Raw genomic sequence first — 18,242 nt, 5'->3', positions numbered from 1 at the left:
CAAAAGTACTCATTACATTTTGAATGCTTAGCAGGACAGGAAAATTGTCCAATTCACACACGTATCAAGAGAACATCTCTGGTCATCCGTATTGCCTCTGATCTGACGGAATCACTAAACACGTATGCTTTGTTTGTAAATTATGTCGGAGTTTTGGAGAGTGCCCCTGGCGATCTGTAATTTAAAAAACAAGACAATTGTGCAGACTGGTTTGCTTAATATAAGGAATTTGAAATTATTTATACTTTTACTTTGGTACTTAAGTATATTTTAGCAATTCAATTTACTTTTGATACTTTAGACTTTTACTGAAGTAGTATTTTACTTAAGTCATTTTCTATTAAGTTATTTTTACTTTCACTCAAGTATGACAATTGGGTACTTTTTCCACCACTACCACCACCTTAATTCATAGTGGAAAGAACAAACGAAGCGATGCCTCTGGGCGATGCCCGGCTTGATCCAAACTGGATCTGCATCTAGACATCAGCCATGTTAGATGAAGAGAGGAAGGCTCATCATCATTACCTGACAGCAGCATTGGATCGTTGTCCAAAGTCTTCTTGACATGGTCGGATTCACCGGTGAGAGAGCTTTCATCGATTTTCAAATCATTTCCCTGGATCAGCACCCCATCAGCAGGAAGAAGGTCACCTGGGAAAAAAAACGATCACACCATACATGAACATCAGACAGCCCAGGTGGGTGAGTTAGCTCATTTAACCCCAGATTCAGAGTAGTGGAAAAAGACGGGTAGAAAGTTATATCAAACGTAGGATGGTAGATGCTCTTTGGTTTTAAGGCAAGCTCTCACGGACACACACACACATACATACATACATACATACGCAGGTCACTCTTCCTTCAGGACCAATACCGTATTTCACTTGTGCAACATCGCCGACTACGATCTCAGCCACGTGGACCTGAACGACTTGGCCTCCGCGGACCACCGTGAACTTCTGCTCCTGTTCGATGCGGCTCTGCAGCCCGCGGAACTGCTTCTCTTTGCTCCAGTCATTGAACGCCGTCACCAGGACCACGCAGACGACGGACAGGAGGATGGCTGCACCCTCAATCCAGCCCGCGTCTGCCTCCCCCTCATCCTCCACTCCTCCCGCTGCCTTTCCACAATCTGAAAAAAGAGGGACAGTTGTCACTATCTGGACATGCTACAAAGAACAGAAGTACAATGCAATCCCTCCAGAATAGTGTTTTTTAAGCCTAGGCCTAACCCTAAATCGAGGACAAATGGCTAATCCATTCTGACAACATTGCTAATGTTGTCGTTGGTAGCATGGCCATCTAGTGATTACCCAAAGGGACAGCTACAGTGAGTCCCACAGAAAGTAGCCTACAAAAGTAACCTACAATGATTATAAGAGACAGGCAGTATCACTGTCTTGATCGCAGGAAGTAAAACTGGCTACCCACTATGCCTCTAAAGAGTCCTTTGAAGAATGGGATTATGGATTGATTGAAGTGTATCAAGAGTATCAGACTAAATCCCTGTGTGATTATTCAATGGGCAGGCTACTCACATTTTGTACCAATTGATATCTCTTTGTGCCAATAAAGTCAGAGACATGAGATCAAACAAAACTTTGTGAACACCCTCGGGAAGACGCAGTAAAACATCTGAAATTAGATCTAGGCTACTTGTTTTGGCCTCCGATGAATTCCAAAGTATCTGTCCAATAAACAATCAGCATAAAGTGAAGTGCACAAACCAGACACGTGGAAATTGTATGACTGCATGCATGAAGTTTACAGGTGCAAAGTAGCAACAATCTGATCATTTGGTATTTGACTGAGTAAATATTCATGATCTGGTGATGAATCAATTAGAATACATGGCATTTCAAATGAGAGGAGATACTTACTTTCCCTTTCGGCATCTGGAGGTCTATAAAAAGAAAGGCCTAATGAAATGATGGCTGCCACTTCGAGGATGATTAGCGTCACATCTTGCAACGCTTCCCACACTAACTGAAGAAATGTTTTTGGCTTTTTTGGAGGTATAACGTTTTGTCCAAACTCCTCTTTCCTCCTGGCAATGTCGTCGGCATGGCCTCCTAAACCTAGAGACAAAAGAGGGAAAGGGATAATGAACAACTGTAAGGCATTTGCATTGTCTAGAATTCAAACATGAGCAAATGCATGCATGACTCACTCCTGGCTGAGCTCCCTTTTTAGAGCAATGTAGTGCAGACCTGTGTTTAGATTTGTTCTACGTTCACAGACGGAACGGCAGAGACAGAACCTGTCGAGAACGGTAAGCTTGGCTTGTTTTCGGAGGCTTTCGAACTTGACGCTTCAGACCTTTGAGGTGGCTCTGCATGAGGCTGTGTTCGTGACAAAAGAGGGCGTGAATATAGCCCGTGAAGTGTTGCCACGAGGGTCGTCAGCACAGTCATTCGAGGTCAACAGCAGGGAATCAATGACTTTCGAAACGCACAAGCCCTCATCTTCCCTCAGACAACATACTCGACAGTCCGTTAAATAGCACGCGTCATAAGAAAACCACCGCAAACCACCCCAAACCAAAACCTTTTTGTTGGACATGTATTCTCGCTGAAAGGATTTCATCGATGAATTCCTCACTGTGTGACAAGCCTTGCGATCATGTGAGTTACACATGAACATAGAAGTCACAACTCTGCCCTGAGTGTGTATGTATTTTAACGTACCTAAAGAGTAAATGGTCAGAGCCACCAACGAGGTGTGCGAAACAGAGACGTTGCTCTCTGTTGTGGCGAACATATGGATTTAATTTTTAAAAATCATTTAGCGGTTCCAGATGACAAGCATTGCTGTTTGCGGGCACAAAACGTCAATCAAGGAATGAGGAGTAAATAAACCGGGAAAGTTCATCGGGTGAGGAGAGATGGTCTACAATTGATCATATGAGCCGCACAAAACAGTTCTGCACAAAACAATTAAAAGTAACTACCAATTGGATACCATGAAATTGAGGAGAAAAGGAGTAATATATATATATTTTATGTTGTTGTTTATGCTCCAGGAGACTGGTAGATGTAACTAAATTAGAATGAACTTTAATTGTAATCAAAGAGTAAGAGTGCAGCTCTTTGAACTAATATCATGAGACGTGACCTATCTTGCGTTCCCCCTGGAGAGCTGATGACGTCATTGTTATCACTGCAGTAGGGGTCAAATGGCTGCTTTTGTGACTCCATGCAGCACAGCATTGGCCTTCTCTGACCTGAGTTGGGTTAGTATGCTTATTCCCTCTAAGCAATGCTGCTTCTTCTGAGCTTTAAGGTTAGATTCCAACTCAGGGAGAAAAAAAAAACCTGCCGTGATTCTTCACCCTATCACCGAATTACAGATTTCTGGACTTATCTTCGATTCATTCAGACTATTTTGAGGTGCACTTGTTGCTACGGCGTCTCAAGAAGGACAAACAGTTATATTGCCACTCTTTTCTCATTTAAGGGAGAATTCCCTTCGCCTAGCCGAGTTCTGCCAGGAGCAAACCGAACCTAGTATATGGGTGCCTTTATACGAGCACCTGCCATTTGCATTTTATAGTGCAAAATGTATGTGTGTGTGCCACATGGATTTGTAACTGTACTCCTTTTCTTATACAGTCTTAAATTGGGAATCATGTATGCGGCAGGATTAGAAATGTTTTTTGTAATCTGAGAATCCCATTCAAATCCCATTCCCTAAGAGTTCACCAAAAGGTCACCAACGGGATTATGCAGAAGGACAATGGAGAAGCAGCACTGAAAGGCTTGTCACAATTTGGCCTGTGTACGCTATGTGTGCTCTTGACTGACAAATTCAGGTATAGATTGGAGCAGAACAGGGCATCATCACAAGCATAGCAGTATCGACATGGGAAAAGGTTGTTTGGCTAACATGTTGGCCATGAACATCTAACATCCACATAGGGATTTATAAAACGGCTTGGTCTGAGTAAAGCTGGTTCCTGTTTCCCAACAGCCTACAACTGGCAAAAACATGAAAAGCCATTATAATTGCTAGTAAATGTGTATCAATGCATATTTCTGAATTATAAAAAAGGATTTTAGTTGTAATGCTTTTAATGCTTATACATGTTTACAAATTAATGTATTAATTGTATGTACAGTGCCAACAGAAAGTATTAGCACACCTTGACAGTTCCCACATGTTGATGTGTTACAACCGGAATTTAAAATGGATGCATTTGAGATTTTTGGTCACTGGCCAACACACAATACCCCATAATGTCAAAGCAGAATTACTTCTTCATCTCTGTACCCCACACATACAATTATCTGTAAGGTCCCTCAGTCGATCATTGAATTTCAAGCACAGATTCAACCTCAAAGACCAGGGGGGTTTTCAATACCTCACAAAGAAGGGCACCTATTGGTAGGTGGGTAAAAATAATACCTTTGATCATGGTGAAGTTATTAATTACACTTTGGATGGTGTAGCAATACACCCAGTCACTACAAAGATACAGGCGTCCTTCCTAACTCAGTTGCCGGAAAGGAAGGAAACCGCTTAGGGATTTCACCATGTGGTCAATAGTGATTTTAAAACAGTTTAATGGCTGTGAGAGGAGGAAACTGATGATGGATCAACAACATTGTAGTTGCTCCATAATACTAACTTAATTGACAGAGTGAAAAGAAGGAATCTTGTGCAGAAAAATATATATTCTGCAAAGCAATTCACTTTTTGTCCTGAATACAAAGTGTTGTGTTTAGGGCAAATTCAATACAACACATTACTGAGTACAACTCTCCATATTTTCAAGCATAGTGGTGGCTGCATCATGTAATGTGTATGCTTGTAATCATTAAGGGCTGGAAGGTTTTTCAGGATAAAAAAGAAAACGGAATGCAGCTAAGCACAGGCAAAATCCTAGAGGAGAACCGGGTTCAGTCTGCTTTCCACCAGACACTTGGAGATGAATTCACCTTTCAGAAGGACAATAACCTAGGCCAAACTCAAGGCCAAATCTACACTGGAGTTTCTTACCAAGAATACAGTGAATGCTCCTGAGTGGCCAAGTTACAGTTTTGACTTGAATCTACTTGAAAGTCTATGGCATGACCTGAAAATATTTGTCTAACATTGATCAACAACCAATTTGAAAGCGCTTGAAAAATGTTGAAAATAATAAAAGGGGCAAATGTTGCACAAACCAGGTGGGGAAATCTGTTCGAACCTTACCCAGAGAGACTCACAGCTGTCATCGGTGCTGCGTGAAAAGTGTGAGTTATCCCCATGTGTAGAGAAGTGACAGCCGGGCCCTGCAGAGTGCCTTCCACTCAGAGCCCAAACCGTAGCCCACACCAGTTCCCCTCAATAAACTCAACAAGACATTGTGCTAAAAGGCTTGAGATTGGTGTAGGAGGAGCAACTCATGACAACTCCAATGGAATCAATGCAGTATCTAGAATCATTCTGCATGGCAGTTGTAGATGCTATTTTGAATTGTTATTGTATTCAAAATGTAACCACAAACTTGTAATTGGGGGGGGGGTCGGGTTGACGTCAATTTAATTTCAGCTACCAGATGAATCGGCAATCAACTCATAAATTGAATACGTCCATTACTTCAATTAGGGGTTTTCAATTTGTAAATTATTACAATTCGCTGCAGGGGGGCCCAACCAAATCTCACTTAGGGCCCCCAAAAGGCGTATGGCCCCCAAAAGGCTGATTGGAGTTAAGCCTATCCCCAATGAGTAATAGGAGAATTGGTGTCTGAAGCACCAGACCTGAAAAAAAGAACAAAAATACAAAGCAAGATGCTCAGCAGCATATTTACCATGAATAGGTGATGTTCTTAGTCTGGTACATAGTCCTTCGACATCTCCGTAACATTCCTGGATTCTAGCTATTCCCTCAGGTCCCCTGAGTTCCATGAGAGACCGCAGCTCCTTGAGAGAGCAGTTGAAGTCTCCAACATCATGATTGGCCTGTGCATGTCGACCACGCTTTGACCCACGGAACGAGTTGCTGGCCATGTCTCCTCTACAGCGCACCACTCAAGGGTGGTGGAGAGAGGCTTTCCCAAAAAGGCAAGTAAAATCCTCAGAGGCAAAATACGGTATTTCCCATAAACTGCTGTTATTTCTCAGGGGTGTACGTCGCTTGACTCCTTAGAGCATGACTTGGACATGTAGAAAGCCATTTGAATTTGATTCCTGTAAGCCCACTCTCTCATCTTGGCTGTTGATGTTGGCTTAAGTCCTCACAAGACTACATCTGAAAAGACAAAAAACAAATATTGAGTAAAGGTTTATCTCTGAAGTCATTCATGTTGACATGAGGAACCTGATCCCGCATATGGCTGAAATGCTATCTAGTAATGTCACACAAATAAAGAATAACATTGAACCCCAAATCATTTAGGTACACTGATACTCCCGTCAACATACTACTGATCAACACATTTGCAGTAAACATTTTATATTGCATTTTCATGTCAGTCATTTAGCAGATGCTCTTATCCAGAGCAACTTACAGTAGTGAGTGCAGACATTTTCGTATTTGTTTTACACTGGTCCCCCGTGGGAATCAAACCCACAACCCTGCCGTTGCAAGTGCCATGCTCTAGCAACTGAGCCACACATGATCTCCCAGCAACATATGGAATCTACCATTTGAAACACACGTCTGTTAAAGCAATGTTAGCAATGTTTATGCCAAGCTTCTGCACAGCCTCTGTATAGAAAAGCTATTTGAGGAAGAATTCACCCAGAATTCTACGATGGCATGACCATCAAATCATTCCCCTTCTCCTGAAATGATGAGGACATTTTGATGGTCTCTGGTATAGCTCTAGACGATCCCATCTCAGTCAATCAATCAATCAATCGTTTTTTTGACTCAATCAACTTGAAGTGAGAGTTCTGTTAGGGGTGAGCCTGTCTGACACTCACACCCACTGGCCAGTACACAAAGTGACAGCAGGCTTTAAACACAAGGCCCTGCAAAGTCTATTTAAGACCGGAAAGGCACAAATGAGTTCAGTTACATAAAAACAACTGACACATTGGCCCTGAAATAATCAGCTTTGGGCAAAGTGTACTTGACTTTATGTACCTGAAATTTGAAGCGAAACGCTGTAAAAAGGACCCAAAGATGTTGAGGACCTATCTGCTCATCCTTACTGACACATCTAAGCCTAGTGGGGCTAATAAATAACACACAGGGTGTAACTAATTGTCAGCACGATGGGGTGTGCCTTGCAATGAAAACTGTGACGCCTGAAAACATCGATCCTTGGAGTCGATTCGGTGGTGGAGAAAGTCTTGTAATTTACAGCTGATCAGACAGTGTCTGTGACGGAGGGAGACCAGATTAGCAGGCCCAGACTCAAACACCAGACATCAGGCCTCTCTTATTTCTATCCACACGGAGCAATAAGAAGTATAGCCCCTTCGAGGAATGACACCGTGCAAGCACGGCTAACAAGTGACACTGGACGACGCCTTACAACGGTAGCAGATGGAACCAGTTTGAGCATTATTAAAGAGACATGACACATTTTCCGTACAACAATTAATACTGACACTCACTATTGATTTTAGAGATTGCCTCTGCGTTGACCAAAAGATTGAGTGTACTTACTAGAAATCCACCCTTTTCCTATCGTTATAGCAACAGGAGGTATATGACGGTAAGACCACAGGTCCGATTAGGGAAGGCAGTGTCTTTCACAGAACTCCAGAAACATCCCCATAATCCCATTAGGAGCATCTACCAGCACTTCTCAGAGGGTATCCAGATAGTTACCCTTCTCAGGGTTACGTCCAAATTGCAACTCTTCCTTTGAAAATCAAGGTTTGACCTTCAGTGCACACGCTCGACCGACGCAGGCTTCATTAGAGGGAAAAGGCTCGCTCAATGATTATCTCAGGAAAGCTTCTTCCTTAATCTAATTAGACAATCTGTGGCATCGGTGCGCTCTACAGTCACTGCTTGCCTTCCCCGAGAGAGCCACTAACACTGTGATGGGGAGACACTGTGGAAAAGTGAAGACACAGCCTCACCATATTTTTTCACGAGCGTTTTCAGTACCACTGTCCATTCAGCTCTACTTTGCCTGTGGTGAATTACATCTTTCAAAATGCAGACTAGAGAACAATTAAAAGGCACTGAATTAGGATGAATATCTTACAATCGCAACCAGGGAATGTACCCATCCTTGGTTGAAACCTTTACAGGTAGACTGAACTTCCTACTCAAGGGAGGAACACAGGATAGATAACACAGGCCACCAGATGTTTTTATTCACTTCTGTTTGACACCGAATGGCCATGGAACACAATCTTCTCTTGACAATTTTGATTATATTCTGAGGTCTACTTTATGCCCTTAAGCACAAACAGGTGAGCGCTTTCTATTTAATTAAGGAAATTGCCGCACTAAATATGCTTTCACAGCCTCGTCCGGTGAAACGTTTGCTTTTGGTGAAACGTTTTGATTATGTAGATCTCACTACAAGACAAACTAGAGCCGTGGAGTTATAGCCAAATGGTTTGAGCACATTCTAGCCTAAATAGCCTAGATTAATTGGGCCACAATACAACAACAAACATAACGTCACAGGGTCACCTGTAACATACAGTGATGGATTAGTTCCTGCCCGTCTAGATGGGCAGGCGTTGCATTGCGGCAACCAATTGTTGCGTGCCACGTCATCAACTGTGCAGTTAGGCATCAGATTGCTATATGATAAGATGTGTTAAACGTATGTGTTAAATACCTATCCAGGTGTTGTAAGATCTGGCATCGGTCTGCAATGTAGTCCTGCGGGATGAGACCCCCTTCCACTTGATCTAGTGACACTGCAAGTGTAATGATGCCAAATCGCGGACCGAAGCTGATTAAGTTATATTCATCAACTTCGGGACACGCTACAACTTCAGGGAGCAAGTCATTAGAAAATGTGTGTCGAATCTAGGCAATAATGTGAACAATATAAAATATGAATATTTCTATAAAAATGACTCACAGGATACAGAGCATTGACCTAAGATATATTTTGGCTGGAAGCATTCTGCTCTTTAATGTCAGGACCTTTTATATCAGTTTGGACCTTCCCCCAGGATCTCTGTCTATGGCGTTCTCTGCCTTTGAATTCATACACTGCCCGCAGAAAGAATTCAGCCATTAACATGTGCGGATGTTAGTTGCATTTCAACAGAACGAAAGTAGCCTCATGACCTCGCTGATGAGCATGCATGTTTTTCTCTTCCATCCATTACACGTTTTGTCTTTGTGAATCTCAGTTACTATGAAAATGATTGAAAGACCTTGTAAAGGCAAGCACAAAAAAACCAGACTCTCTCGTCAATTATCTTTTTCTGTTGTCTTAATGCTGAATGGAGGCTGGAGAAACACAAATGTGTATGTGTTTGTGTGTGTGCGATGTGCGTGCCTGGATGCAATGTGTGCGATGTGCATTCGTAGTGTGTGCTCTCTCGGGTTTGTATGTGTGTGTGTGTGTGTGTGTGTGTGTGCATTAAAGTATGATGAATCGATGACACTTCAAAGGGAAAGGGGATGAAGAAGTAAAGCACTCCATAACAACAAAGACAACAGGAGAAAATGAGTCAATGGATTTCTGCTGTAAAGGTCAAAGTTGGGGAGGTTAAGTAATTCATTTGGACAGCTTTCCTTCTCGACTGAGGCCATCAATACTACAACAACAGGCATAATCCTGAAGTCTATTTGAAATGATAGTCCTGAGTCGGGTCTAATGGCACCGCTAATGACTTCCGATCACCCCCCCCCCCCCCCCCCTTTGGGCAGGGGTTAAATTCTCACTAGAGCCCTTTCTGTCTGCATGCCCCTCTATCTGTATCTCTCTTCTTTATTTGATGACTTCACTACAATACATTTGTAAAAAAAAAACTAAAAAAGCCAACAATTCCCACGTCGATACGTCATCGAATGAAAATGTTTTGATTTTAAATTCCGTAAAAAACAACGTTGAGGTTCACGGAAACACGTCGATTCAAACAGCTGGTGACATGGCAACATTTTAAGCCATGTCATGTTGCTTCCAGCTACATAGATGCTTCATCTTATTATGGTGGTACCTAACTATCCCCCCGTAAATGCATTCTGACAGAGAATATATTAATAACGTTTTATGTGTTGCTACGACAGTGTGAGCATGTGCGTGGGTTGTTAGCGTGACAGAGCAAATAACATACAACAAAAGGATAAATAAACAATTGGCAAAGCTTTTTAAAATTCTCTCAACTGGTAATGCAAATGTCTTATTTTGACCAACAAAAAGTGAATCATTTCAGAATTCTACTAAAAAACAAGTCATTCTAATAAAATTATCTGCAAATCCAATGAGATCCAAGAAATCACCCAAGAGCCCACAAATGATTGTTTATGTTGGTTTGATGTGATAGTTCATGTCAAGGCGGAGTCACTTACAGGTGAGCCACAGAGGGGGCCCGCCGGTGGGGCAGGGCTCGTGTGCCGAGGTGAAGGGAATCCGCCATGTCAGAAACATCCAGAAGAGCCCTGTCTATCTGCCCATCAACGGCCACACACACGAATGTGTGGAGCCCGGTCTGCTGCCTAGCTTCATCCTTTGCCAGCCCTCTCTTGCACGACGACAGCACGCCAGCGGCGCTTAACTCCGATTGCTCCGTCTCAGGGACAGTAGAGAGCACGACCTCACCGAAACAGGATTAGCTATAAATAGGCATGCATATCCGTCCAGGGGCTGCTGCGTGGCAGTGGCTCAGTCTTTGCCTGTGTGGTACTCTGTAGCACTAGAACGCTAAACACTTGTGGAGTAAATGACTAAACCGGTGTACCCTCACTCAACCCCACCCTACTTCACCCACCAGTCATTGGGTTAGCTATAGCTCCAAGGGATTTTGGGAGTGATGGGCAGGGGATTATGTTAATCAGACTGCTTTCCCGTCCCCTTTGTTCTACAGAGGTCCTGCCTCTCACTACGCCCCCAACTCCCCAATTAAGAGATCAAGCCAAGTATCCCATGATCATGGCCTCATTTCACCTCACTACTGCTGTGTTTTACACATACTGAAATGCAGTGCACATGTCGCACATGCATGCACACACCCTCCCGTGCACAGATGCCCACATTCAGAGGAGGATTAAACTACACTGCACCTACGCACATGCACACACACAGCCAGATTACAGACGCACATATACACACGGCACAGAAGGATTATACACAAATGCACACACCCACACATACACTGCAGCTAGACAGCAGGATTAGAGGCACACACAAGTACACACACAGAAAGAGACAGATAGAGAGAGAGATTACAATGCAGTTCAGACCCGGTTGCCTTTGCAGAATGTGCAGATCTGATATGTAGGGCAGCAGAGGAAGAGGACATTATAACATACACAAGGACTACTTTTTGTACAAAAACTAATTTAGTGGGAGAACTGTCCAGATGCAAACTTTGGTCATTTTTATGTGACCACGTTTTCCAAAAACGTTAAATACCTGCTCCGAATTCTGATTAGATGATGTCTGCATAAAGAATGGGGTGTCAGCTATGACATGACACCTCGAGTTTGAAAAAAAATCTCTTTCGGTTATTGAACTACAGCAAGTGAGGTAGATTTACACCCGGTAACGGAGTTACGGTAACAGATTTACCTCATGGGCCCCTGATCTCTACTACACAGAAATGCATAATTATGGATACGAATGTCATTCTCCCCATGTTTCACGTTTGGACATCAAAGCACAGCACAGTAGAGTACAGTGCAGTACAATACAGCACAACAGAGTACAGTACAATATATTGTACTCTACTGTGCTCTACACACTGTGCTGTACAGTACTCAGTACTGTACTCTACTGTGCTCTACTCACTGTATTGTACTGCGCTACCCAAACTTGTGAAACAAATGTCTGTGATAGGTTCAGATTTGCTATTGGAATGATGAGTTTTAATCACTTCATTATTAATAATCAAAATTGCTATAAATTTAATCACTATAACTAATTGATACCATTACTTGTTACCCCTATGAACTTTCATTATCCTTCCTCCTCATGTGGTTTTTGATAACAGAGTTACAAGCAAGAAGGCAATATTACTTAAACTTACAATTCATTTCTCCAAAACAACATTTTGATATGTTGGCAGGGGTATTTATGTTAACATTATTGTGTTTTGATGTATTTCTGATACCTTTTAAGACTTTTTTCTGGTAGATGTTTTCTAAGACCCCGTATCCATCTGTTCACCTTAATAATCTTGAAAATGGAAACTGGTTGAAAAATGTAACTTTATTCAGGGAACAGTAGTTATATTCATGACTGTACGTTTCCTTTCAGTCGGTCACTCAGCATAACATACGATGGGGAAATACAATCCCACCCCAGGCGGGCTCAGACGGTACCAATCTATGGCAGCCCAAGCACACACAGGTTCCACTGGCTTCAAAAACGAGTTACAGAAGCCACCTTTTTCCCCTAATACTTACCGAGAAGCCTGAACTGTCAGACCCCCATATAGGGAACCAGAACCTGCTGCAAATTGGCTATGCGCCCTGACCATAGAGTCCAAGTCCATAGACCCCACAGTTCCAAGAACAATACTTACCTTGAGAGTCTGAAAGGTCAGAACTCGTACAAGGAACCACAAGTCTAAAACGACAGAACACCTGTCGTGACTTAGTAAAGCACGCACGCGCACTGCATAGCATCGATCAGAGTCGGGGAATTGTGGTAACCCGGGTTACATGCGGAGGCTGCACAGTGGTCTAAGGCACTGCATAGCATCGATCAGAGTCGGGGAATTGTGGTAACCCGGGTTAAATGCGGAGGCTGCACAGTGGTCTAAGGCACTGCATAGCATCGATCAGAGTCGGGGAACTGTGGTAACCCGGGTTACATGCGGAGGCTGCACAGTGGTCTAAGGCACTGCATAGCATCGATCAGAGTCGGGGAACTGTGGTAACCCGGGTTACATGCGGAGGCTGCACAGTGGTCTAAGGCACTGCATAGCATCGATCAGAGTCGGGGAACTGTGGTAACCCGGGTTACATGTGGAGGCTGCACAGTGGTGTAAGGCACTGCATAGCATCGATCAGAGTCGGGGAATTGTGGTAACCCGGGTTACATGCGGAGGCTGCACAGAGGTCTAAGGCACTGCATAGCATCGATCAGAGTCGGGGAACTGTGGTAACCCGGGTTACATGCGAAGGCTGCACAGTGGTCTAAGGCACTGCATAGCATCGATCAGAGTCGGGGAACTGTGGTAACCCGGGTTACATGCGGAGGCTGCACAGTGGTCTAAGGCACTGCATAGCATCGATCAGAGTCGGGGAACTGTGGTAACCCGGGTTACATGCGGAGGCTGCACAGTGGTCTAACGCACTGCATAGCATCGATCAGAGTCGGGGAACTGTGGTAACCCGGGTTACATGCGGAGGCTGCACAGTGGTCTCCCGGCCGCGACCGGGAGACCCATGGGGCAGCGCATAATTGGCCCAGCGCCGTCCGGGTTAGGGAAGGGCTTGGCCGGCAGGGATGTCCTTGTTCCATCGTGCACTAGCGAATCCTGTGGCGGGCCGGGCGCAGTGCACACTGACATGGTCGCCAGGTGTACTGCGTTTCATCCGACACATTGGTGTGGCTGGCTTCTGGGTTAGGTGGGCATCGTGTCAAGAAGCAGTGCGGCTTGGTTGGGTAATGTTTCGGAGGACGCACGGCTCTCGACCTTCGCCTCTCCCGAGTCCGTGCGGGAGTTGCAGCGATGAGACAAGACTGTAACTACCAATTGGATACCACAAAATTGGGGAGAAATAGGGGTACCATTTAAAAAAAAAAAATGCGCAACCTGCGGGCTGCCTAACACCCACTCCCGAACCCAGCAATAAAAACACTATGAGGCACCGTGGGAGCAGTTACATCCAAGTGATACAACTGCAGCAAAGATATCACCAATTGTCATACTGCTGCAAAATGTCCAAGCAGCTGCCACACCCCTAGTGGAGTGTGAACCCTTGTCCGTTGCTTTCATACCCCAGGGAGATAACCTCCACAATCCAATGAGAAACACGCTGCTTAGAAAGAGCCCTACCCCTATCTAGATTAGTGAAATAGACACAAAGCTGGTCACAAATGCAGATATCCTTGGACCTATCCAAACACATGCATAAAGCGTGCACAGGACACAGGCCATGCAACCTCCGTTGTTCACTGGAACAAATGGAGTAGGTTAGAAAGGGAACAGCTTGGGAGCAAACGCTGCATTAGGACATAGCATCACCTTGGAGTCGCCAGGTGCAAACTCCAAATAGGAAGGGTGTACTGATAGCGCGGAGATCCCCAATGCGTTTGGGCGATGCCAAGGCCATGAGTAGCCTAGTCTTGTAGGAAAGGATCTTCAGGACCACAGACTCCAATGGTTCAAACGGAGGCTCACACAGTGTCCAGGACCAAATCCAGGTCCTAGGTCAGTACCATAGGCTTAGACACGGCTCTGAGACGATGCAAACTTTCAGGAACCGCCCCACCAGAAGATGAGACCCCAGGGTATTTAATTTAATTTATTTAACCTTTATTTAAAAAGGGAAGTCAGTTAAGAACAAATTCTTATTCACAATGACGGCCTACCCCGGCCAAACCCGGAAGACGCTTGGCCAAGTGTGTGCCGTCCTGTGGGACACCCAATCACGGTCGGTTGTCCTATAGCCTGGAATCAAACCAGGGTACGTGGTGATGCCTCCAGCACTGAGATGCAGTGCCTTAGACCACTGTGCCACTCGGGAGCACCCGGGAGAGCTGTCAATCCCTACATGACACGCCGAGATGGCTGCCATATAAACCTTTAATGTGGAAAAGAAAGGACCTGCTTAAAAAGCTCTTGCAAGAACATCAAAATCCAAAGAGCTCTGAAAAGGTGAAACTCGTTTAACCTGAGAATGCGCATTTTGTCTTATAAAAGTGTTGAATAATGTCACGTATACTCCCTCTCCGGCCTCTAGGTCACCAGGCTGCTGATTATTACGCACACCTGTCATCATCATCACCGCACCAGCACTTCATGACACCCACCTGGACTCCAGCACCTGTCTGGTCTGGGTTCTGCTGCCGGAGCAGCTCATCAGCCAGCTCATCAGGCTTTCATGCCTCAGCCGGTACCTCGGGGTGTCAAGACTCAGTTGGCAGGTCAAGCGTCTGTTGCCGAGTCTACCGAGGATGCCTCAGCTAGCTCGTCAGGCTTTCATGCCTTAGCTAGCTCGTCAGGTTCTCAAGACTCGGTGGGCTCGGCAGGCTCCCATGCCACAGCTGGCTCGCCAGGCTCCGGCACTTCCGGCTGCTCGTCAGGTTCCCGTGCCTTGGCGGAGGCGACTGGTCCACTCTTGATCCCCGGGATCGTGCCTTTGGTCGGCCTCCTGCGGCTGGAGTCGCGCATCGCAGAGGGGGTACTGTTTCGTCTGCTCCTTCTTCGGCGCTCTAGGTCGCCGGGTTCCCACGCCCCAGCCGGCTCAACAGGTTCCCGCGCTTCAGCAGAGGTGACCAGTCCGCTCCTGATCCCCGGGATTGCCCCTTTTGTCAGTGTCCTGCGGCTGGAGTCGCGCATCAGAGAGGGAGTACTGTCACGTATACTCCCTCTCCGGCCTCTAGGTCACCAGGCTGCTGATTATTACGCACACCTGTCACCATCGTCACACACACCAGCGCTTCATGACACTCACCTGGACTCCATCACCTCCTTGATTACCTTTCCTATATCTGTCACTCTCCTTGGTTTTTTCCTCAGGTGTTAGTAACTGTTCTATGTCAGTGTGTTGTTCGTGTTTATGGTTTTATGTTCCGTTTATTTATTAAACACTCACTCCCTGTACTTGTTTCTCGACTCTCAGCACATTTGTTACAAATAAAAAGTGTTGACAAATTTGAACTCACTCATAAAACCAGCAGCTCTTTGCTGTATTCGTTAACTGTCTCTAGTCATGGTTGATTTTTTTGTTGTAAATCTCATAGTATCAATTTGGCTGTAGCTTTCTTTTATGCCTGCTATGTTACTGCAGACACGGTAATCTGAGCCATCCGATTGGCCAGTGGTAAGTGCACTCGATTTGCTCTAGGGCCAACCAGGGAGGCAAAGTTTGTTCAGGTACATGACATTTTTCAAAATCCGAACACTTCACCTACCTGGTGCAAACGGCAGCTGAATCGGTTGCACCTACCAACAATAGTGCGAGATGATAAAAAAAATTGGAACGCAAGGCTTTATTGGTGGATTTTTACAGACATTTTTGTTCATTGACTAGAAACGCCTCGCGGTCGACCAATAGGTGACCACTGCTTTATGTAATTGATATTCAGCACCCCTTTTCCAAGTACCCACACACAGCACTCCCTATCCCAGTAAGGAAGCATCTGTCGTGTTCAACCTGCGGGACACTTCTCAGACCGCAGTCCTTTCAAGGAGACAACACCTGTAGGCACGACAGGGATATTCTTATTTACAATGACGGCCTACCTTGGCCAAACCCAGATGATGTTGGGCCAATTGTGCGCTGCCCTATGGGACTCCCGAATCACGGCCCATTATGATACAGCCAGGGATCAAACCCGGGTTTGTAGTGACACCTCTAGTACTGCAATGCAGTGCCTTAGACCGCTACGTCACTCAGGAGGACCATTGATGTAATCACGCCACAAAAAGCAGGAAGAGGATGCACAGCAAACTGCAGACCATACACCCTCGTCAGCGTCCTCATCTCCCATGGTGTAACTGCACCCTGAGAACACGCCCACTCTCCTGGCCTCTTGCTATGTATGCAAAGGTCTGCTCTTTCCCCCGCAGTGCAGAAGAATCAGCTTTCACCTCGCGCTCTTTTGACCCAGCACAGTGTCCATGCCAAGAAGTCCCCCGCTGCCCAGAAGCACCAAGACGGTCAAAAACTCTCCATGAACCCGCCTCTGGCTTGGCCCCTTTCCTTCACACAATAGGAACTGCCGGGCAGCCCCCGCAAAGGGTTTTCATGGGAAAAAGGACCCGTAGAGCTGTGTCCTGTTTTTGTTTCTCCTCGAAACAGGCCTGTAAGTACTTCATAGCTGAGCCAAACAACTTTGTTGGCGAAACTGGCTCATGGGCGAAAGCCTCCTTAGCATGTTTTCACCCTAGACAAACAGGACAGCACTCAAAGCCATCTTTCATTTTCCTAAAAATAGGGCATGGCCAGAGGTTCAAACTCTGCTTTTTGAAATTACTCTTACCACTGGCCATCTTGGCTACACACACAGAGCAGAAAGTAGTGGGGTTTTAGCAAACACAAATTGTACCCAAGCAAGGAAGCATTAGCTACACAAGCAGAGCAGAAAGTAGTTAGCTTTTAGCAAACACAAAAACCGATACCAAGACCCAAACTTGCAACATCTAGGGGGACGAGTACTCTCTCCCCACTAACAGACGCTTAAGTCAGAGACGAATCCCTTAGTCTTCATATGCTTGGTAAATTAGTTAGTAAATTGCATAACACCTACTTCCTTCAGGCGAGCTAAAGAGAGAAGCATTTAGGAAATGGATGCGAGCCCCGGTATTATAGCCAGGAAAGCGTTACTTCCTAGGTATTCATTGGCCCATTGGGAGTGATTTCAGTTTTCTTCAGGTGAATATAATTGGTTGTTGACTCCCCATATTGTGTTATACCAAGTGACTGACTGAAAGGGGACTGAAGATGCATGCTTAGTCATTTATTTTTGTTTTTAGGCATGCAGAATTCATGGCCTGCTGGTCAGTGTGGCCTTTTGTTTTGGATGTCTGTGTACACGAAACATGGTCATATGTGGGTAAGCAAGCATGTCATTAAATCTAACAGACGCACCTCCCCTACCTTGCCAGTCAACCAATCCTTGTCTGTACATCGGACATGGAGCTTGTGGAAGCCTAAAGCTGTTGTTAGCTTAAAACTAAGGATTGTTAGCAATTACAAATCTATAGCGTGTCTTTAAGTTAAAGTAAATATTCTGGCACAAAGCTGCAGCACTCATGTCTGCCCCAGAAGCACTACTAACACACACACACACACACACACACACACACACACACACACACACACACACACACACACACACACACACACACATACATACAAAGCCACTGAAGAAGATTAATAATTTTAGAGGAAAACAGCGTCAGTACTTTTAGGGACATATGCACACAGATTAGCCCCCACACAGCATCACTAGGCAACACACATCGTATGGTGGCAACCAT

At 45.0% G+C, this 18,242-nt stretch overlaps 1 protein-coding gene across 3 annotated transcripts in view; it reads right to left on the bottom strand.

Moving 5' to 3' along the window:
* Nucleotides 1-10,792, bottom strand: part of LOC115134478 (plasma membrane calcium-transporting ATPase 1-like) — a 29,558-nt gene extending 18,766 nt beyond the window's left edge. The window contains exons 1-5 of one of the 3 annotated variants that reach the window (XM_029668494.2): nucleotides 10,435-10,792; nucleotides 5,798-6,237; nucleotides 1,884-2,081; nucleotides 878-1,135; nucleotides 529-654 (exon numbers count right to left, since the gene is read on the bottom strand). In XM_029668494.2, the coding sequence (XP_029524354.1) occupies nucleotides 529-654; nucleotides 878-1,135; nucleotides 1,884-2,081; nucleotides 5,798-5,996 (781 nt within the window). In that variant the 5' untranslated portion in view covers nucleotides 5,997-6,237; nucleotides 10,435-10,792. Of the gene's footprint in view, nucleotides 1-528; nucleotides 655-877; nucleotides 1,136-1,883; nucleotides 2,082-5,797; nucleotides 6,238-7,605; nucleotides 7,867-10,434 lie in introns of those variants that run through there. The other 2 variants (XM_029668492.2, XM_029668493.2) reach the window with 2 other exon arrangements.
* Between the last annotated feature and the right edge of the window lie 7,450 nt (nucleotides 10,793-18,242).

This window comes from Oncorhynchus nerka, linkage group LG9a (assembly GCF_034236695.1).
Source record: "Oncorhynchus nerka isolate Pitt River linkage group LG9a, Oner_Uvic_2.0, whole genome shotgun sequence".
In the NCBI taxonomy this organism is placed as follows: domain Eukaryota; kingdom Metazoa; phylum Chordata; class Actinopteri; order Salmoniformes; family Salmonidae; genus Oncorhynchus; species Oncorhynchus nerka.
The sequence above is the reverse complement of the archived record's forward strand: the minus strand, read 5'-3'. Positions and strand labels throughout refer to the sequence as shown.